Source organism: Pezoporus occidentalis, unplaced genomic scaffold (assembly GCF_034315485.1).
Source record: "Pezoporus occidentalis ecotype Australia unplaced genomic scaffold, CSIRO_AGI_Poc_V1 ctg118, whole genome shotgun sequence".
NCBI classification, from domain to species: domain Eukaryota; kingdom Metazoa; phylum Chordata; class Aves; order Psittaciformes; family Psittacidae; genus Pezoporus; species Pezoporus occidentalis.
In genome coordinates, this window is record NW_026912972.1 from 3750543 (window position 1) to 3763788 (window position 13246).

Here is a 13246-nt window from a genome sequence, read left to right on the forward strand (position 1 = left end):
GCGAGGGGATGGCGGCGCAGTGTTCTGCATGCCGCCTCCCGCCGCCGCTGGTGCTGCTGGGCTTCGCCGTGCTCGTCCTCTCTCTGCCCGCCGCCGCGCAGCCACCCCCCGACGCTCTCCGCGCCGGCCACGCCGCGTCCTCGCTGCCCGTCGCCGCTGCCGCGCCGCGCACCAGGTGAAGAGCGGGTTCCCCCTCGGTCACTGCGGGCCTCAGCGGCAGCACACCCGGCCCCGGGGCTCTCCTGTCATCGCAGCCTCCCTGCATGGTGTCCCGAGGGAGCCTCTCTGAGCCGAGGTCTTCCGTCATCTGCTGCTGCTGGGTTTGGTTTCTGAAAGATGCTGTAGCCGTCACAGGGGCTTTCCTGCTCTGAGTATGGCCTCAATTGCACCGTTTTCCCCTTGTCCCTCCCGAATGTGTACTCACACCTTCACTTCTGGTGCACAGGAGTTAGGCTGAGTAACGTGCCAGTCATTTCACCAGTCGTACCACATACCGTGTACTGCTCTGGACAGGCAAGACATCTGAGGGTTTGCTCCTTGAGGCCCTGCGTCCTGCTCCTCTGCAGGAAAGGCTTATGATGCTGTGCTCTGTTTTGAACTCCTCACTACAAGAGAGACATTGCGGAGCTGGAGCATGTCCAGAGAAGGGCAGTGGAGCTGATGCAGGGCCTGGAGCACAAGTGTGATGGGGAACAGCTGAGTGACCGCGGGGTGGGGGTTTAGTCTGGAGAAGGGAAGGCTCAGGGGGGGACCTTATTGCTGCCTACAACTGCCTGACAGGAGGATGGAGCCAGAAGGGGCTGGGCTCTGCTCCCAAGGAACAAGGGGTGGGACAAGAGGAAACGGCCCCAAGCTGCACCAGGGCAGGTTTAGATGGAGCTGAGGAACAATTCCTTCCCCACAGGGTGCTCAGATATTGGAACAGGCTGCACAGGGCAGTGCTGGAGTCACCGTCCCTGCAAGTGTTCATACACCATGTAGATGAAGCCCTGAGTGCCATGGGTTAATGGTGGCCTTGGTAATGCTGGGGTAAGGTTTGGACTGGATGAGCTTATTAAAGGTCTTTTCCAACCTGATTGATTCTGTGTATCACCTTGATGATGTCCCCTGAGGAGACTCCCAGCCACTACAGTGCACACCACTGCCTTCCCCTGCTTCGTCCCCTTCCATCTTCTGAGTACCACAGATTCATGAAAAAGGAACAGCCTCCACCTTAGTACAGTTGTGTGACATCATTGTGGGGTAAAGATTAAAACACACCTACAAGTTTTAAGCTCTTTGAATTAATTATACTGCTTTGTTCTTTGCAGATACCTTTTGTATGATGTAAATCCTCCTGAAGGGTTTAACCTCCGCAGAGATGTGTACATTCGCATTGCTTCCCTTTTAAAGACCTTGCTGAAAAGTGAAAACTGGGTGCTAGTTCTGCCTCCCTGGGGACGTCTTTATCACTGGCAGAGCCCCGACATCCTTCAGGTCCGGCTCCCTTGGTCTGAGTTCTTTGATCTCCCAAGCCTCAACAGGAACATTCCTGTCATTGAATACGAGCAATTTCTTGCAGGTAGAGTATGGAATCATACAGTCTACACCTGACTAAATATATAAGGTGGTTTCTTCTCAGGTTTATCCTTACGTATATACTGTTATATGTGAAATAAAATGCCACATCTCTGCCAAGAGCGCTGAAGGGATCTCTGTTCCTTAGGATTTAGAAACCCTGATACTTTGGGGAAAAGGGCTTGTACTTGTCATTTTCTTGGAGGCAGTCTTCCCACAGAAGCTACCTGCAGCCCTGAAAACCTCTGTGCCTCATGGTGTGTTTTACTTAGTTTCTAAATGTACATTCCCGTGGTGATTCAGTTCTGTGTGGCACATTAAGTCACTCATAGCTGAGTGAGAGTAACAGGTTGTGACATCTCCTGGCCCTTTGAGCTTTTCTGGCTCACACAGAACTTTTTTTTTTTTATAGGGAACAGAGGAGTGTAGTCTAATGTTAGCATTTCTAGCAGAGTTTTAACTGCAGGCAGTGCTAATTTATACCTTTATCATGGTTTTTCATGCTCACAAATGCTTTGCCTTCTGCTCAGAGTCAGGTGGGCCCTTTATTGAACAGATTTACGTCCTACAAGGCTACGCAGAAGGATGGAAAGAAGGAACATGGGAAGAAAAAATAGATGAAAGGCCATGCATTGATCAGCTTATGTACTCCAAAGACAAACACGAGTACTACAGGTAACATCTAGCTGTCCTTTTAGTCTTCGTTTTAGTTGTATTTAATGAGACATTTGCCTGTGAATCAGTATTTTGTGTTCCCTTTCAGGGGATGGTTCTGGGGTTACCAGGAGACACGGGGCCTAAATGTCTCTTGTTTGTCTGTCCAAGGATCTGCCTCTATCGTGGCTCCCATCCTTTTGAAGAACACTTCAGCACAGTGAGTTGCCTTGTGTTACTACTTTTGTATTGTGTGCCCACAGAAACATTGCCTGGTGTGAAGAGCAGGGAGAGGTTACAGGCTATGTGTCACTGTTGTGGTACTTCATCACTGAGTCACTATAATCCACTAAAGTCATTACAGAGGAATTTACAGTGTAAGAAACACCTAACTGTAAGTTAGGGTAAATGCTGCAGTGCTAGAAGCTAAGAGGAAGTAGCCTTGAGCTCCTTTATGTTCTTTCTCCAGTAGCTAAATGTCCTTGCCACCTTGTGTTTATCTTTCCTTCCTTTATCCTTCAATGCTGGGTTAAGAGGGAATGAGCAGAGTGGAATCAGTGTTTCCCAAGCCCACATCTCGGATCACAAGGTGTAGTGCCTGGTCTCCTGTGATGTCCATCCTCAATAGTGCAAGCTGGGTTTAGAGAAGCAAGCAGCATGCTTTGTCTTTCTGCTGTGAGATGCCACAAGGATAACCAGAGGAAAAGAAGGCAAAGCTCTTACATGGGAGATGGAGCTAACATTATCCCAGCTGTTGGCTGAACACGTGCTAGGTGTTGGCCATTTGTTGGTTCATTTTGTCCTGCTGTTCCATTCCTGGATATTTCCTATGGATGCTTTGGTTTAAGACACATTCTCTGATGAGTTCCCCTGTAAAAAGTAGCTCTGGCTTATGAATCTTCCCAGCTCCACCACCTAGTGCAAAAATTCACATGAGATGTTTCTGTTGTGATGTTGTCTCTAAGTGCTCGTTAAGCCTTTAATTCCCTATCTCTTTGTATTGGAATGAAGACCTGTCATTAGGATTGAAGGCTTTTATTTCTTCATGATCAAATTCTTTTTTTTACTTTATCATCTTTTACTGTTTAGCTTCATGGAGTTTATGAACCTTTCTGTTTTCTTCACTTGGACACTTCTGCACTTTTGCATAGTCCCCTGTTTGAAGCTGAATGCAACTGCAGTAACGTTCCTTTGGCCATTGTTGATCCAGTAGGATGTTGAAGAAGAGTACATTTATGGCCCCTGTAACAGGAACTCTTCCACTGTGAGATTTTGGGCCGTGTCTTCCTGCTGCTCAAGACAATGTCAAGAGCTGCTCCCTGCCCAGTTGGTTGATGGACCTGTCTTTGAGAATGTCTCAAACTGCAGTTGCTTAGTCACATCCTGCTGTGACACTTGCCCTGCCTACCTGGCGATATGTGAAATCTCTGATGGCTATGGTGACCTGCACCTCTCTGATCTCCCTTATTGCCCTTTTGGACAGACAATTAGTTGTGTGGTCGTAGTCCTATACTATAACTCTTCAGGTGTGTAATCTGATTCATCTCCAAACTTCCTGTTAAATGCAGTGCTGCTTCTCCACCAGCACAATCTAGCCTGTTTTCCAGATTAGCTTTATGTGCAAGTGTCCAGCTGATTATCAGCAGTGATAATCTGAAGTTGATTTGTTATTTGCTTCCTCTCATTTTAGTAGAAGGTCCAGATAATGACTCTGACCCCCTTCAGCAGAAGCATTTCTCTGTGTGTTCGCTTATATTCAGTGTGCTCAGAGCATAGACTGAGCCTACATCCCCTGTGTTCTTGGTTACTCAAAACTCTCTTCTGCTTCTTCAAACTTAGATAGTGCAGTTATGCTTCCAGTACATGATCCTCAACTGTGTGTGTTTATGAAAAGCAAAGACTGTTCATTTTAATTTTAGTGCTTAATTGCTAACACATGTTTTTGTAGTGTCTGTGTCTTCTTTGATCTGTTGTTTTCCTGTAGGATATTTTATTCCACACGTGGAAAACATAATCTCTGGTTTTACTTTTGTGAGCATAATCCGTGCTTCCTGCAAGAGGCTCTCATATCCTCAGAGGCCAGGCATCATCTTATAGGTCACTTTTCCCCTTTGGATCACTCTCCCTGTTGGCAATCTTATTTCTCCAGCAGCAGCTACTGTGAGGACTATGTGAGGAATTATTAATGCTTGTTTGTGTTTAACTGTCATAATTAAGAGCACCACTTAATAAGGAAGAGAGCAGGAACACACAGTGGCACGGTTCCCTTCTCTCCCAGCAAGTAATGGGTCACAACATGCTTTACACAGAACAGATTGGCATCCTATCCCTCATTCCCCTCTGTGCTCCCTTTGCAAACAGATCGTAGCCTGTGTTTTGTCCTAGCAACTGTATAATCATAATCTACATTCTATTCCTAAGGGCACTGCACTCAGTTTTACAATTTTTAATAGGTCAGTGATGTTAGACAGAGCTGAAAACCTTCTTCATGACCACTACGGAGGGAGAGATTACTGGAATGTGAGTATTTTCCAGCCAGCTTCTCTAGCCTTTCTACTTGGTTCTAATAACAGTTCAGTGACTGAGACGTGCTTCAGTTTTGCTCTGGGTTTCTTCGACTAACTTCTGTCTTATGTTTCAGCAATGTATGCTGAAGATGGTCTTCAGGCTGCTGTGAATTAATGTAACGCATTAATGTCCTGGTGTCTTGTCCCCAAAGACTCAGTGGCACAGGACAACATGTCTGCAGTGAGAAGGGATCTGCCTTTGTGCAGTTTCTTCCCTGGGCAGCCTCAAGACCAGGGTTTTCAAAGGAATTCCTGAAAATGCTTAATATTGTTTGTTGTAACTATCCCCCCATTGGCTTCGAAGGCAAAATTCCCACAGGTTTTAAGGAAACACTGAGCACTTTGGGAGGCCCCAGCCAAGGGGTCTGTGGTGAAATAATTGCTACATGAAAAATGTTAAGGCAAAGTGAAGGTTCAGCCATGGGAAAACTGAACACAGTGTGGAGTGCTTGATATTTGTAACATTTCTAAGAGAAAGTGACTCTCATGTTACTAATAACTTACATAGACCTCAGTCTTGTAAAATACAAACATAGAATCATAGAGTCCACTAGGTTGGAAAAGACCTTTAGGATCATGGAGTCCAACTGCTACCCAAGGACTGCCAAATCCGCCACTAAACCATGTCCACATCTGACTACTCACTTGGTATATGGCATATTTTGTCAGAAATGGACCAAACAGTAGTTTGCTAATTACTGTTTTTCATTGAAAGTGACTTTGCAAACACAGAAATGCAATCTAGGTACTCATTTCAGAGTCTGTAAAAGCAGATGTGAAAGCCATAACACACATTTCTTACTAGTGGCACTATAAATATCATCACCTCAGCGATTTTAAACTTGTCTCAAAATTATTTAACACTAGGAATAGGCTTCTTTCTTTTATTTCAGTTTTTAACAACCTGCATGGGTTTCGGTGTTGGCTTTTTCCTCAGTAACTCTGTGGATAACATCTGGGGTTCTTTTTAATCTTGCTGAAAGATGCCCTCCTGTTTCAAAGAGGTTTACAAATTGGAACAAGCCAGGTTTGGAGGTGATTGACACAAGCACAGCATTCGAAGATGTTGTCTTTCCCAGTGCACTGCTCTTGCCATGGGTGGTGTACATGTTTGCTGCCCCTTGGGCATACCATGTTCGTCATGGCTTGGGTAAGGTACCCAAAGGCTTGACTTGACAGGAGTATTGTGTTGACATCTTACAAAAAGGAGGGAAAATGTCTCTGAACTGCAGTGTGAGCATTCTGCAGCAGACACTGTGTGCATCCTCCCTTGATAGAGAATCATAGGATCATAGAATGGATTGGGTTGGAAAGGACCTTAAGATCATTCAGTTCCAGCCCCCTGCCATGGGGACAGACAATGTAAAATGTATAAATATAAATGTTTTGCCGGAGGATTTGGAATTTGAAAAGCAGGGCTGATCTCTTTAAAGGTGCTAGCAGAGCAGGCTTTTTACTTCCATTAAATATCAAGAGGGGCATAGATCTCCAGGTACCAGTGTGATGGATTTAAGAGAAGCCTTAAATTGCTCTGTATCTTACTGAATGGTCTGGAGAAACCAGTTCAACCACAGTGAGTTCGGCATATTGAGAAATAGCTGCTCTGGGAGAAGGTGAAAAGAGGCTGGCAGGTTCTAGTTCATAGATCATAGGCTGGTTTGTGTTGGAAGGGATCTTTAAGATCATGTAGTTCCATCCCCCTGCCATAGGTGTTTTTTGTCTTACAGGTGTTTTGCAAGCTGAAGTCTTTGCCCAGCTTGTGTTTCCAAAGGTGAGGTACATTGCTAGAATGTTTAATTTGGTATATTAGGTTCTGTTATATAGATAACTACTGTATTGCAGGGTCAGACACATGTGCTGGTTATAAACATAGTTATGAGTAGGGTTAAACAGTCAAAGCTCAGATCAAAGGTTAGAAGTTGCTGCTTGCAGTGCTGTATGGATGTGTCAGAAGTAACTGCATCCTGGAAGCTCTGTGTATGTGAAACTGTCTCCATTTGGTCATTTTCAGCTCTCCCTTTTTCTCACTCCACATCTGCTCTTATTCCAACAGACCCGTCGGAGCATGGTGTTTGCTAAACACCTCCGTGTAGCAGGAGATGAGTTCAGGAGCAAATACCTTCAGTCCACCGATGAGGCAGACAGGACTCACTACAATGAGGACTGGACACAGATGAAGGTAAAATCACAGCAGTCTGTTTCCCATAACAAAGGTAATGATTTGTTTCATTTGTGTACTCCTGGCTGTACACTGCAGGGAATACTGGAAGAGCCATGTGAATCTGGCTCTTCCTGCTCAGGTTGAGGTGCTTGTGCATGTTTCAACTGTACCCTCTTCTCCCTCGTGACATGAGATAATGGAGACTTACGGGTGCCAGGTTTCTGTTGCTGTCGTTTCACTTGTATTTCTGCTTATTGTTTCCCCAACTGCCAGCTGGGGATTTGGTCAAGGAGAGCAATATTTGCATACAGAGATTTCAAACTCTGGTTTCTCTTGTATAATGCAGGTCAGCCATGGTCAAAACATCACTGTGTGTCCCAAAATACCACTACCCCATATGTCCAAGTTACTTTCTGCAGCTGGTGTAGTTCAGTGCCACATCCAGAGATTCGGGCCTTTTCAGTGTGAATGAATAGTGGTGGTCTGGAGTCTTAGGGCTTACTGATCTTTCTCTCTTAGGTTAAGATGGGCACAGCTCTAGGTGGTCCATACCTTGGGGTTCATCTCAGAAGGAAAGACTTCATCTGGGGTCACAGAGAAGACGTGCCTTCCCTGCAAGGAGCTGTAAAGAAAATCCACAGCCTCTTGGAGATGCTTAAACTTGAAAGAGTTTTTGTAGCCACTGATGCTGTTGAGGAAGGTAAGCAGGTTATAGTCAGTTCAGGATTGATAACTTTTGACAAGGGCTGCAGTTACCACTCTGCTTTCATAAATGACTGGAACTTCATGTGCCTCCATCACTGAATGGGGAATTGAACAGGATTGGGCAGCTGCTTCCTTCCAGCTTGAATACCATTCATTTGGTGTTTCCTATAGGAGGTTTGATGGTCTTTACTGTGGGAAACTGGGAATTGAATTTGCCGGATCCTCCTTCTAGTTCATTCCACCTTCTTCCTTAGCACTGCAGTCTTGGATGTGCTGGTGGGAAGGGTCCTCTGAAGTCACCAGCCCACCTTCCCCTCGGTTGCCCCCAGCGCCACAACAGGGTGGACCTGGCTATGTGTGGCCAAGGCTTAGACACCCCCAAGGGTGGGCTTCACCTCCCAGGCCTTATCCCAGGGCTGCACCTCCCTCCTCGTAATACCTAGGGATCTGTTTCAATGTGGGATGTTAAAGTAACCCTGCAGGGCATGGCATTGGCAATAGCAAATCTGAAGCTTTCTGTCAAGAAAGGCCTCTTGGTACAACTACCCTGTAGGATTTGACAGCAAGGCTAGTGTTCTAGCCCTTGCAGGCTTCCCCACCCTTGAGAATTGCTCCCCTCCATACCATGGTCCTGCCCCAGTGTGTCCTCTCCCTTTGCAGTACTCTGACATTGGCAAACATTGTAAGGGAGCTTTTGGTTTCTCTTGCTTTGTAACTGTCCACCGAGGGTTTCCTTGAACATGTTTTATGTCTGCAGCAAGTTGCTCTTTACAATGCCAAACAGATTTGTATCTTTTCCTTTTCCAGAGATTGAATTGCTCAAGAAACTGCTGCCTGAGATGGTGAGATTTGAACCCTCATGGGAGGAGCTGGAGCTCTACAAAGATGGGGGCTTGGCTGTGATTGACCAGTGGATCTGTGCACATGCAAGGTAGCAGATTTGACTTTATTGAGGAACCAAATCTTAGTGTCATAAAACTGAGTATAGCTTTTGGTCCAGATGTAGATGTTTGCAAATCAAATATGACATGATTTTATATAATTGATTTACACCTGTAATTAATATGTAATAGGTCATAGGCTCGCCAAGCTGGGGAAGAAGGCAGTGAGTCCAGAGGAAGCCATGGGGATGCTGTGAGGGTTGAAGCAGCTCTGCTTTGGAGCCAGGCTGAGAAAGCTGGGCTGGTTCAGCCTGGACAAGAGAAGGCTCCTCAAGGGGAGACCTCAGAGCAGCTCCAGTGCCTAAAGGGGCTACAGGAAACCTGGAGAGGGGCTTTGGACAAGGGCCTGTAGGGACAGGACAAGGGGAATGGCTTTAACCTGCCAGAACAGGGGAGACTGAGATGAGCTCTTAGGCAGAAGCTCTTCCCTGTGAGGGTGCTGAGGCGCTGGCACAGGGTGCCCAGAGAAGCTGTGGCTGCCCCATCCCTGGCAGTGTTCAAGGCCAGGTTGGACACAGGGGCTTGGAGCAACCTGCTCTAGTGGAAGGTGTCCCTGCCCATGGCACGGGATCAGGAGAGCTTTAAGGTCCCTTCCAACACAAAGCAGTCTGCATTTCTATGATAACAGTTACATTGTGTGTATATACATCATACATCTGATAATTTCATTTTCATATAATTTCAATGATCATTAAAGTTTGTTGGACTGAAATCAATCACTTCCATTTTAAAACTTTGCCCCTTCACAAACTCTTTCTGCTTTCTTTTCCCAGGTATTTTATAGGCACCTCAGTTTCCACGTTTTCCTTCCGGATCCATGAAGAAAGAGAGATCTTGGGATTTGATCCAAAAACAACTTACAACCGGTTTTGTGGCGAAAAGGAGAAAAACTGTGAGCAGCCAACTCACTGGAAAATTGTGTACTAAAGTACAGAGAATTCCAAGGACTTCAGCACTGGTGAGCACAACAGAATAAGGAAACACCCCAGGGAAATCCCTCCTTTTGACCAAACTACAGCTCTGTCCTCTACCCTCTTCTTGGTGATTACTTGATCTTTTTGCTTTGAAGAACAAGCAATACTCACCTTCTTAGGCAGGGATGGGAGCAAGAAAACTGCAGTCAGCCTGGGATCCAGTACTTGTCATAGCCACGAACAGAGAACCACCAGACACTGCGAGACTTGAGAGGTAAAACTTTGTCCTGAAACCAGGCACCAAACTAAGTAAATCACAGCTTTCTTTAGAGTTCTGAGGAGGAAGAGGGGCAGTTTTAACTTTTATAAGTTAAAATACTCTATTTCTGTCTTTATTTTTTGTCCTGTTCAGTGTTTGCCTCTCTGATGGCAAAAAAAACCCGCATCTTCTTTTGTGACCTGCACTACATGAGGTGCAAGTTGTGTGGAAACTGTCATTCTCTGGGGAAATCTTCCATCTTCAAGCAGTATTTTGTGAACATTTAAATTGTCTGATGCAGTCAGTGCTTGACAAAAGAAAAGGAGGACGTGTTTTGACCTGAATACCAACTGCATTAACAGTAGCTTCAGTGGGTCTGTGCTGAAAGGGGCAAAATGATACAGGGCTTGTAGGCTGGTAAGAGAAAGGTTGTTTATTGTTATGTTTTACCTTCACAAAGGAAACTCTTTCTGCCCATCGTAGTCCTTCCAACAGCCTTCTCAGTTGCACTGATGCAGATGTCAGCACCCTTTTGGCCTCACCCAGTTGCTCAGGTCAGTGAGCGTGATGGGTTGCTGGGGAGCAGGGAAGTTTCCATGTCAGTCACGTGGGTTGTCCCAGTGACTCAGTAAAGGAATTTTCTGTACTTCTCCCTTGCACAAACTGAAAGGAGTAAACTGAGAACAATCACAGACAGGGAAGGTCCTTGGGCCTTGGGGAGATGTGCATAAACCGTCTGGAACGTGGTAGGTGGGGTTGTGCTCTGATGGAGATGCTGGTTGGTACAGGGGAAGAACCCTCTGCTACACCACCAGCCACAAGTGAAATGCAGCTCCTGTTTGAGGAGGGCTTTGAAGAGGTATCTGTTGCAGCTCTTGCAGTCTCCTGCTCTGTAGAATTGGCTGCTGGGCAGTATTCTGCTTCACGCTGTGCTTCAGGTGGCTCTTTCACTCTGCAGGTCTACAGAGCTCTGTTAAGCAGGACAAACCTTTCTCAAAAGTGGCCTAGGAGACAGGTTCAAAAGGTGAAGCAGACACTGCTCCTTAAAGTCAGTATTACCAAATTACCTCACTGCCAGTGGACCCTTTTGCTCTTTCCTCTTGGCTTGAGTGGGAGCACATGGAACAGTCCTGCAGTGGACATCTCCCACATGCTACCAGACAATTCTGTTACTTCCTCCTGTGCAAATGCAGCAGAAGCTGGGCAGACTTCTCAGGCAGTCTCAGCACCAGGTCTCCTGTTCTTACCCCATGTATTCCTTCAAAGCAGTGCCTTTTTCCACCAAGTCAAATGTTCCCCTTTAACCTGTGCACGTGGAAAGCAGTGGTGGCATTTTCTGTGTTATGTATACCTCAGTATGACAATAAAAAGCTTTGTAGCATTTTATATGATTTGTCTGTCCATGCTGCTTCTTTCTAACTGTACATCTTGCTGTCTCCTGGCTCCAGCGTAGGTGAAACCTGGATAAAATCTGAGTGTCCTGACAAGGCTGCATTAGCAAGCACAGCTTACGTGGCCCTTGGCACTAGGAGACTGGTAAATCTCAGTGCCCCCACTGCCAGAAGGATGTAGACAAACAGGAGAGTCCAGAGGAAGGCTGCTAAACCCTGCCACAGGGGAACTTTGCACAGCCATGGTAGGAGCCTGCTGTGTTTGGTTTTAATACAATCTCTGTTATTGGCCATTGGGCCAGCATCACCTTTCTGTCAGAAGGTGGAGACAGTAGACTAAGCTGGGATCAGCTGCAGAGCCTTGTGTCCAGATCCATGCTGGACCAGAGCAGCTTCTCCTGCAACCAATACTGGAGTAGGGTTTGTGGGTATGAGTAAATCCAATCAAAGCAAACATGGTTGCCTTTGAATGATGATAGTGCCTATGGACTAAGTTCACTGGTTGCTGAGAGCTAGATGTTGAGGCAGAAGTAATTTTCCCTCTTTTGGTAAACAGTTTCCTGCAGGGAATTGAAGATGTTGTTGAAGAAACTGTGGCTGCCCCATCCCTGGCAGTGTTCAAGGCCAGGTTGGACACAGGGGCTTGGAGCAACCTGCTCTAGTGGAAGATGTTCCTGTCGTGGCAGGGCTTGGAACTAGAGGAGCTTTAAGGTCCCTTCCAACCCAAACCACGCTGTGAATCACAAGGATTCTGGGCATTTGCAAAGCCTGGAAATGAAATTCAGAGCCCAGTTTTTTGATGATAGAATCACAGAATGGTTCAGGTTGGAAGGGACCTTAAAACTCATCCCGTTCCAACGTGTGAGGCTGCTCTGTGCAGTCCCAAGCCTGGGATCCCTCCATCCATCCATCCCTTTCCCTTCGCAAAAGCTGTAGTTTCATAGATCAGGTTGGCAGCTTCAGCACTCTGCCCTCAGCTTACTTCTCCCTTAGCTCTTCCGGACGTAACCAACACTACAACTTTAAGGATATGCACAGCATTTTGTGACGTTTCCCTTAGGGTTTTTGTGCTCCATTGTGATAGCACCATACAGAAACAATGATGAAACTTAGCAAGGACATAGCTCTTTGTATTTTCAAATCTCTGTACAAACATGAACTAAACAAAGCAAGATAGATAGTATGCAAAACAGTCATTCCTTAGGATAATCGATGGATTGTGCTGTATTTGAGAGTAGCCTTTAATATCCTTATGCCGGGTAGGTAAAACTGTTGTATTCACACTGTCGTATGGGAAGACTGGGGAAAGAGTAACTGCTTAATGCAAATAATATACAGCAAGATCTATATATTTGGATGTATAAATACATATTCACACACACATTTGATCCTAAATTTGTTAAAGACAGCTCAGCCAAATGACAACAAAACTTGCACTGGTATGAGAATATTGAGGGTATTAAAAACATCTAAACCACTGCAGCGACCTCAGCTGTGGATCTGTCCCTCCAGGGAACAGAAACTCTTCAACATCATTCCCCCTGCTCCCAGTACTGACACCATGGCTCTTAGTGCCTCTTTTCCAGACATAAGCATGTACCTACAAAACACATCTACCCCTAAGCCATCCAAATGCTGCTGGCACAGTTAATGGGCAACGGGACAGGCCTCTGGCTGCAAAGGTTCTGAAAACCGCTCTACGTTGACAAGATCCAAGGAGGAATTTGGGTCCTACCTGTTCTTCAGCAGCTCTGACAGGCTCAGGCTTTCAGCCACAGCCCGTTTCTGCAGCCTGGGTTGGTTTGCATCATTCTGACCATAACCAGCTCAACAGAAACAGGGCAAGAATTTGTCCTGTCAGAAGCATTTTTCTGGGGGGTCAACCCAAAGTTGTTGAAAATGTTTCGGAGCACATGTTTACTTACAGGAATGGCAGCAAGTCCAATACACCTAAAAGCCTTGGATACAGAGCCAGCGGGACTGCCTGTGCTGCAGCGTCTCCGGAAAAGGCAGTGGCTGAGAAGCCCCCACTGCCCAGCAGACAATTCATATGCCACATGCTCCCCATTCTCTGCCCAAGGGTCTCTCCAGCAGACA

At 46.1% G+C, this 13246-nt stretch overlaps 1 protein-coding gene across 1 annotated transcript; it reads left to right on the forward strand.

Moving 5' to 3' along the window:
• The first annotated feature begins 8 nt into the window (after window positions 1-8).
• POFUT2 (protein O-fucosyltransferase 2) lies at window positions 9-11144 on the forward strand. Its single transcript, XM_062602772.1, has 9 exons — window positions 9-175; window positions 1311-1561; window positions 2088-2232; window positions 2321-2431; window positions 4665-4731; window positions 6832-6957; window positions 7459-7639; window positions 8452-8575; window positions 9359-11144. The coding sequence occupies exons 1-9, from the start codon at window positions 9-11 to the stop codon at window positions 9510-9512; spliced, it is 1326 nt and encodes a 441-aa protein (XP_062458756.1). The 3' UTR covers window positions 9513-11144.
• The last annotated feature ends 2102 nt before the right edge of the window (window positions 11145-13246 follow it).